Source organism: Pteropus vampyrus, unplaced genomic scaffold (assembly GCF_000151845.1).
Source record: "Pteropus vampyrus isolate Shadow unplaced genomic scaffold, Pvam_2.0 Scaffold53, whole genome shotgun sequence".
Lineage (NCBI taxonomy): Eukaryota > Metazoa > Chordata > Mammalia > Chiroptera > Pteropodidae > Pteropus > Pteropus vampyrus.
In genome coordinates, this window is record NW_011888834.1 from 6731123 (window position 1) to 6740034 (window position 8912).

Genomic DNA, 8912 nt, shown 5'->3' on the forward strand with positions numbered 1-8912 from the left:
TGGGATTCAGGATGGGTTCCAGGAACCAGCCCCTCCTTGTCCCCTAGATTCCAAAGTCAGAGAGAGGATGAGCAGCGGCAGGTTGTAGGAAAGTCAGGAAACCGTTGGTGCTTGTCCAGGGATTTTCAAAGACCAGCAAGCTGCTCTTTTTCCTCCAAGCAATTCTGCTCTCTTGAACTTTTTTTATGTTGACAAAACCAGGAAACCTTTAGGGTTACAAGTCCTTTGTTTTCCTAATGACTGGCACCAAACTCTCTGTGTGCTCAGACAATAGCCAGCGGGACCTCCAGACCTGGCTGGGCAGAAGAGCCACCATCGGCTCAGTCAGTTCCGACTGGTACTCAAACCAAAAGCTGGGAGCGGAGGTCCTGTGAGAACCAGAGCCCAGGCCGGGTCCTGCTCAGCCATTTGCATTTTATAAACAGACTTGGCAGCAGCAGAGGCCTGCTCATTATGCGGTATTTTTCCACTTCGGGGTGAGCTAGAGGAGTGGTTTGTGCAGCTGCCCAGCTGGCTCCCCAAATCCTACCTGGGAGGCTTTGAGTAGGTCAGGAAGCCAGGAGGCCTCCCAGGTGATGCTGAGCGTTGGCCCTTCCCCCCCGGGGGCTTCCTTCTGGGGTAGGCGTTCCTGTTTGGAGCCCTCCCTCCTGCTTCAGGATTGTTACTGGTTTCCTCAAGTGAGCTGCCTGCCGTGGCCTCTAACACTCCCTGGCTAAACAGTGGCTCCTTTGTGAAATTCCTGAGGCTGGAGGGGGCAGCTCCGAGGAGCCAGCCCTCAGAGTGGCAACTGCAGCATAGAGGGTGTTGTGGGTTATTATCAAGAGATAAGACCTTGGAAAGGCTGTGGAGGTGGAAAGGAGACACATTCCCGACTGAGAAGTGTTTGGCCCTGAGGGCCCTGTGTTTGGAGAAAAGGGAACATTTGACCGGATGTTTGTGATGGAAGGAGGTGAGGAGAGCTGAATTCCTGGTGTTAGGAAGGCTGGCCCGAGGTCAAATTCCAGCTCTGATACGGTTCATTAATAAAAGAGTACACCCAGTAATTAATTTGACACATATTTATTGAGTGCCTCCTGTGTGCTGGCAGATTTCATTTTCTTCAGGGTATCTCCGTCTAGTGGAGAATCAAAAAATTCAAAACGGGGTGATTATTGGATTATCAGAGTGGAGAATGGGATTGAGTTTTGGACGATGCTAAAGAGATCAGCTTTCATAGGTGGCTGGACAATGAAGGCCATCAGATACGTCAGAGAGGAGTTTGTTTTTGTCCTTGAAGGCAGAATGCTCCTTGGGAGGATTTTATGCAAGAGAATGGCCTAGGGAAGATTATGTTTTAGGAAGATTATTCTGGAAGTGTCATGGAGAATGTACGGATGGAGAGGTGGGAAGAAGGTTGGGAAAACAAATATAAATCTAAACTCTAACTGGGAGGCTCTGTTGGAATGAGCTAGGGAGAAATGATAAAGGCCTGATTTAAGGGGAGGAATGGAAAGGAAAGGATGCATTTAAGGCATTAAAGCGTTGGCATTTACTGGATGGGCGTAAATGATTCCCACCTTTCTGGCTGGCACAGGAATAGACAGAGCACCAGGGAACTGACGTTCTTTCTTGGCAATGTATTAGTTAAGTTCACCAGGCTTCTGGAAAATCTGAAACCTCAGTAGCATAACTGCAGACTCCTTTATTTTTCACTCTTACAAAGTTGGCGGTGAATCTGGTGGGACTAGGGGCAGCTCCTTTCAGGTGATGACTCAGGGACCCAGGCTGTCGCTTAGTCAGATTAGTACTTGCTCTCAAATGCTCCAGCCCACCGATATCACATCTGATTTCCTCTCTCAGCCCATTAGCCAGACGTAGACACTTGCAAGGGGGCACTGGGAAATGTCGGGAGAGCGGGGGAAGTGTTCGGTGAGCAGTAAGGTTAAGTTTGAGATGCCACGGATCACCCAAAGATAAGAGTTTATGTGGCGCTGGGGACTGGGTACTTGAATGCAGTCTGAGATTATTAATGGATTTGGGAATCAACAGCGTAGGAGGCAGACTGTTTGGGACCACACAGAGTGTGTTGAGTTAGAAGAGCAGGGTCCAAAGGTGAAATCTTAGGGAGCACATATTGGATCCTTGACTTTGGAAGTATTTGACCTCATTGGCATCGGTGTCCTCACCTGTGAGGTGAGGCTGGTGCCTTCCTTGAAGGGCTGGTGAGAGCCCTTGGCATGCTGCCGGGAGGGTAGCTACTCCAACGAGGGCGATTTCCTTTCTCCCCCATTGTACCGTATTCAGCTTTGTTGTTCTTTTTGCCAGGAACCGTGGTGTACGGCGAGCCCATCACTGCCAGCTTGGGAACTGATGGCTCCCACTACTGGAGTAAGAACTGGGCCAAGGCTGCTGCTTTTGTCACCTCCCCACCCCTGAGCCCCGACCCTACCACTCCAGACTTTCTGAACTCCTTGCTGTCCTGGTGAGTCTTGGTGACTTGTTCACACTTCCTATTCTCAACCTTTCCTTAGACCCAGCTGACCTGGGGGGGTTACAACACGGTGGGCGAAAGCAGGCTTGCAAACAAACAGACCCTTGCTCTCCAAACTCAGATCGACAAGTAGGAACAGGGAATTATCACTTTGACACCATTCTGGGGGAGTTCTGAATAAAAACCTAAGCCATCTTGAAATGGGGATGAATAGGGTATCAAAAGGATTCCACCGTGTGTGGTGTATTGTACCCCTTTAAGATGCCTCCCGAAATAGATTCAGAGGAACAGCATAATAATGAGGTTTCAGTATCATGTCACATCTTCCCAAATTTCCTATCTCTTGAGGGGAGGAAAGGTTATTTTAAAAACTGTCAGTGGCCTGGCACATTAAAAACAATATATTCAAATGTGATGATTTGAAGTCAAAGGTTAGCTAAAAGCCGTCCTATGCTTTCCTTCCAGTGGAGATCTCCAGGTCACTGGCAGTGCCCACTGTACTTTCAACACTGCTCAGAAGGCTGTGGGGAAGGACAACTTCACCCTGATCCCTGAAGGCACCAATGGCACTGAGGAGCGGATGTCCGTCATCTGGGACAAGGCTGTGGTAAGGGGCATGGTCTCATGGGTTCATCTCAGCCTTCCCCTGCCTCCTCGTCTGAGGGTCATAGGTCGCATGCGGGCCTTGAAATGGCAGTTGAGAAAATTCTAGGAGTTAGTACTTCTTGCATGACAATATTTCTTACGTTAGGGAATCCAAGACCATTTCTTATAGATCATTTCCTTCTAAATATTCCATTTGTATTTCCTATCATTATCATCTGTGGATCAGTAGACACTGAAAAAATAAATAACCCACAGAGTCTTTAAAACATGACTCTTCTTTGATCAGTCTGGAAAAAGCTTCCTTAGCAACCTGATGACTTTCTCAGTTAATCTTATACTCTTGAAAATGGACTCAATTTCCTTGAAACTGTCTTTTAGGGCTCCCCGGGCTTAGCATTTCCCCACTACAGGCTTTGGGCAGGTCTGCTTTGAACTTACATAGATCTTCAATGATCTCTGGGCTTTTCCATTTTCAGTGTTATAAAACATATTAACAGAACAGGTTGTCTTTTTTTAAAATGAAGTTTTTACATTATGTAAACAATAGATCTTTATTCAAAAAGAATAAGGAAGTAAATAAAAACTACTTACAATACCATCATTTTTGGCCAAACGTCTTCATTTTTTGCCAATGCAAGAATGCACAAGTGTGTATATGTTATATGTATGTGTGTGAGTGTGTAAATAACATTGGCATCATACATACTATTTTGTGGGCTGTTTTATTAAAACAACATATCATAAAAAAGTTTCCACATCCTTAAATATACTTGAAAAGCTTGTTTTTTAATAGCAGACTGTTGTTCCATTTTAATGCTGGACTGTAATTCATTTGCAGTTCTTTATGCTATTTCTGATTTTGTTACTGGGAATAAACATCCTTGTAAACACATCTTGGACACATATTTAATTATGTTTATAGGAGAAATTTCTAGAAGTGGTATAGCTGGTCAAAGGGCATGTATATTTTTAAGACTTCTGATGTATATTGTCAAAGTTCCAGAAAGATTGCATCAGTTTGTATGCCACCAGCAGTATATGATGTTCTCAGTTTCTTCTACCGGGTCCAAATTGGTGTTATCAAAAAAACACAAAAGTATTGCTAATTTGATTGGGGAATTTTATTTTATATTTAATCTCTTCAGTTATTGATAAGAGTGAATATTTTTTCATATGCTAATGGGGCCATTTGTATTTTTTTCTCTCTCTCATACCCACTCATTTCCTTTGCCCATTTTTCTGCTGGCTTTTGAGTGCATCTCCTAACTCAGAGATATGCAGTCACTTCCTCAAATTTTGCATTTGGAGGAGAGTGGAACACAGGTGGTAGAGATGAGAAAGTGCAGGAAGGACTTGAGGAAACGTGATTGGCACCTATGGCTGCGGAAACCCAGACCTGGGGCTGAGCCTTCTAAGTGGGCTGGACCAGAAGCCTTAGGTCTGTACGTGTATCTTTGAAAAGGACAGCCGTTCAAGCCGAATGTTGTTTCTTGAAGGCATTGCAGCCCCTTCAGCTTTTTGTTTTTAGTTTTCACTTTGAAGTAATTATAGATTCAAGAGAAGTTTTAAAGATAGGACTGAGAAGGCGTCTCCCTCCCCCATGTATCTTTCCCCCATTTAATCGCCTTGGTTGCATCTCCCATGATTACAGTACGACATTAACACCCGGAGATCGACGATGGTGCGGTGTGTGTGTATGGTTCTGTGTCATTTTGTCCCATGTAGATTCATGTAACCACAATCAAAATACAGATGTCCTCTGTCATCACGAAGACCTCCTTTATGCTGCCCCTTTATTCACCCACCCCTACCCTGAGAGGGGTCTCTGTGTCGCTCCTAGTCTGTTTTTCATCTCTTTACCTTTGTTATTTTGAGAATGTTTATATAAAGGAAATCATATGGCGTGTGACTTTTTGAGATGGATTGTTTCACTCAGCATAGTGCCGTTAACATCCATCTAGGTTGTATCAAAAGTGTGTTTTCTTTTTATTGCTAAGTCATGTTCCCCACTTCAACTTTTTGGTACTTTATTATACTCCTCAGGTCACTGGAAAGATGGATGAGAACCAGTTTGTGGCTGTGACCAGCACCAATGCAGCCAAAGTCTTCAACCTTTACCCTCGAAAAGGCCGCATTGCCGTGGGATCCGATGCTGACCTGGTCATCTGGGACCCCGACAGTGTGAAAACCATCTCTGCCAAGACCCACAACAGCGTAAGGCCTGTTAACTGCATGGACCCAATCCAAACAAATCACAGTCGCAGAAAGAGACAGAGACAGAAAAGTCCTCAGGATGTATGAAAAGAATTCCCCCTGATAGGAGTGAAATTTTTTCCAGGATATATTATAAATTGCAATTTGCTTAAAAAAAAAAAAAAAAAAAAAATTTTTTTTTTTCCTTTACTGAGGTCAGTAAGACTGATAATAAGTCACTCTTATCATCATTTTGGAGTTCCAGAGACTGTCTTATACATAGAGGTCTCTGTTGGTAGACCTTTAGAGCCTCCCGTATCATGCCAGGACATCAGAAACTTCTAGAAGTCAGGCACCATCCCGTTTTTTATAGTTGGATGCAGCACCTCTCATGGCAGTGCTTGGTGCAAGGGACTTAAATGAAATATCCAAACATTTACTCTTGAGATGCCCACCGGTACTTTTATTCTTATAAGCCATTGTTTTCTCATATCATTGTTGCTGTATAGAAACTTATAAATAACAGTTGCTTTTATTGTCTTCAAGGAATTAATTGACTTAGACTTATCCTTAAATGGAAGAAATATCCCTGGCAGCCATTTTGACCATGATTTTAGGATCTGCGGTTTTAGGGTATCTGTTGTCTTCAGGCTAGAATATAGAGCTTGGGGATACCCCGTCTTGTTAATAGGACCCTGGGCAAGTGACCTCATGTCATGTGTCAGGCTCCTTGGCTGAGAATGAATCCAGGGTTTAAACAACGCCTCTGAGTGTCCTGTGACGCTGAGGTCCGGGGCATTGGGCAGAGGTGTTAGATACCATTGGTTCTTCATAGGAAAAACTATGTGTGCACGTCTGTGTATCTATATTGCTATATCTATGTATATTGATATAGATATAATATTGCAAGAATATGGACAAAGGGGCAGCTTTGAAAAAGAAATGGGCGTAGGGCAGAAGTGTTCTATGTCAGGAACTCATATGAATCTCGAAGTGAATTCTTAATGAATGACAAGGATATTCTAGACCAAGTTCTAAACTGAAAGCTGGCTCAGTAGGGAATCTGATTCTAGGTTGCCCACCCTAGTTAGCCTGGACCAGCGAGTTCTCACATCTCCCTGAGGTGTCATGACAGCTCAGGAGTGGGCCCCTGGCATTTCTCTGGCACAGCCTTGGGCCCTTTGCCATATCCTAGCCCTCTCCCATTTGGGCAGAGGGGCTCGCCTCTCGTTTCTGCTGGCGCCTGTGGATGTCAGGATCGTGGATGCCTTCCGGGAAGGCTGCTCAGCTCTCAGTATTTATTTCTAGGTGACGTTTCCCCCTCTTTTCCCACTGATTTGCTTAGCTTTGCAGCATAGCCTGCGGCCACGCCAACTTGTAACTTAGATCAAAACCTTTTGGGGATCCAGGATGGCTTCTTTACAGGCAGGGGTCCTAGCCCAGTGAACCCTTCTGTTCATAGGCATTTAACATCATTTTCCAATTTATTCTTTCATTTGGCCTTTTCAATAAAGGGATGATATTATTATCCCAATTGGGAGGATAAATAAACTCAGGCATAGAGAGCTTAAGTGACCAGTCTAATGTTACATAGCTATTTTGCGGTAGAGCCAGAATTAGAACCCAAAATTGTCCATGGCTGTTCCCTGCCAGACTGCATATACAGCCTCTTGGTCAGACTTAGATGGAGAGAATTCTTCCCCTTCCTTGCAGGGTCTCCTCCAGAGGTAACACAGAGGAGGAACTGGACTCATTATCTAAGCTGTAGGTGACCTGGCCAGGGAGCTTGCATTTGGAGCCCTTAAACTGGCAGAAGAGAGGATGTGAAGGAGCGATGGTTCGAGAAGACAGATTCTGCCCTCCAGACATTCCACCCAAACCTTTCCAGGCAATAGCATTGCCCTGCCTTTAACTCCAGGCAACCCCATGTGGGAAATGCTAACTTCCGTCCTCACCTGTGTTCAAGAGCCCACACTAAGCACGTTTATGCAGCATCAATCATTTGGGAGAATACTAATAGGAGGCTTTCCCATGTAATACAGTATTTTCTACTACAGGGCTAATTAGCTTTAATTTGGAGCACTTAGCTAACTATTATTGACGGCCCTGTTGTTAAGTCTGTGCTTGGATTTTCCAGGCATCCAGCCAGATGACTAATTTTAGGGAGCCCGTGTGCATGTAGGTTAAAAATATCTATACCTGGTGAGTGACGAAGCCTGACTGCCTTCGTGGTTGACAGAGAGGAGGCCCCAAACACCTAGATCTGACCATTGGACCTGTCGATTTGAAGTCACTTAGAGTCATGGGGCTGGTTCCTCCATTTATTAAAAATGGGTGTTGGCCCAAAGCTCTTCTAGGTGTTAATGATCAGTTTTTAGGCAACTAAACTTGATATATGTGTCTTAACAATTCTTTGACACGAAAAGGCTTGCAATCCTGTTGGGAAGTTGCAGTAAAAACAATGAATGAGTGAACATGTTCTAAATGCCTACTTTGTGCCAAGCAGCTTGCTAAACGCTTCTGTCCCTCTTAGTTTTTGCGATCTCAGCATCGTTCCTGCGAAGTGGGCCATTTCCTCTTACAGATGAGGAAGCCGCGGCTTGGAGGAGTGTAAGGGACTTATCCAGAGTCACACAGCTGGCGAGTGGCAGACGTGGGGTGGGGACCCAGAGCAGATGGCAGCGTGTCGAAGGTTGTCTCCGTTACTCCAGCGGGGCTTAAGAGCAGTTTGTCCGAATATGGACAGTTAGCTGTGGAGTAACATGGCAGAGATGGGGCTTCATCCAGCCCTTAAAGGGTGATGCACACCCTTTCAAACGTCATTTCACAGCTGTCATTTCCCTGATGGGGATCTACACACATATGATGCTTTCTGTGTTGTCATCTTCACAAAGCCTTGTGAGAGAGGCAGATGGAGAAATTGAAGTTCTGAGGCGGGACGCAAATGATTTGCCCAGAGGCAAACAGCTTCTGGAGTTCACCAAATCTAAGATGCCATTAGTTTATGTACCACCATGAAGGAAAAGACACCCAAGACGAGAGTATTAGGAAACTCGTGAAAAGGTGTTGTGCCACCCGGCTTGTGCTTAGTGTAGGGTAAATGAGAGGTGAATCTGCCATGTAGAAGGGGTGGCAAATATCTTATGCGCCTCGACTTTGACTTTGGGTTCAGAGAGGACAAAATGTCTCCTTGGAGAATATAAACTGAAAGCTGCTGCTCATGCAGGTTGGAGGTGTGAGTTCCTGATGCCCGCAGGGTCCAGAAAAACCTGCAGCTGAGAGATTAATGTAAAATGGCTTTAGTGTGGAAATCCCCTAGGCTACAGGGGAAAACAAACCCATGTCCCTGGAAGGACTTGGTTCAGTCTACACTGATGGCCACTGCGCAGGTCCATCTGCGGCAAGACACGTTCTGACTTCAGGGAGGAGTGTCCTAGAGTCGATGAAGGCGCTGGGGACACACCCTTGGGCCTTGGGAGTCCCCATGTAGAGTCCCTGCCTTCCTCTCAAGTGTCTTTCTGCCTCATTCCTTTTGGTAGCTTCCACATGACTCTTCAGAGTTTCAGAGCGGTGCTGACAGCCCTTCATTGCCATTTTCAATCAGTACTTCTGCATTTTGACATTGAACTAGCTGAGGAGCCAG

General features: G+C 45.2%; 1 protein-coding gene across 1 annotated transcript in view; it reads left to right on the top strand.

Moving 5' to 3' along the window:
• Positions 1-8912, top strand: part of DPYSL2 (dihydropyrimidinase like 2) — a 75284-nt gene that overhangs the window by 60054 nt on the left and 6318 nt on the right. Inside the window, exons 8-10 of the mRNA XM_011360351.2 lie at positions 2305-2461; positions 2936-3077; positions 5120-5290. Of these exons, the coding sequence (XP_011358653.1) occupies positions 2305-2461; positions 2936-3077; positions 5120-5290 (470 nt within the window). The remainder of the gene's footprint in view (positions 1-2304; positions 2462-2935; positions 3078-5119; positions 5291-8912) is intronic.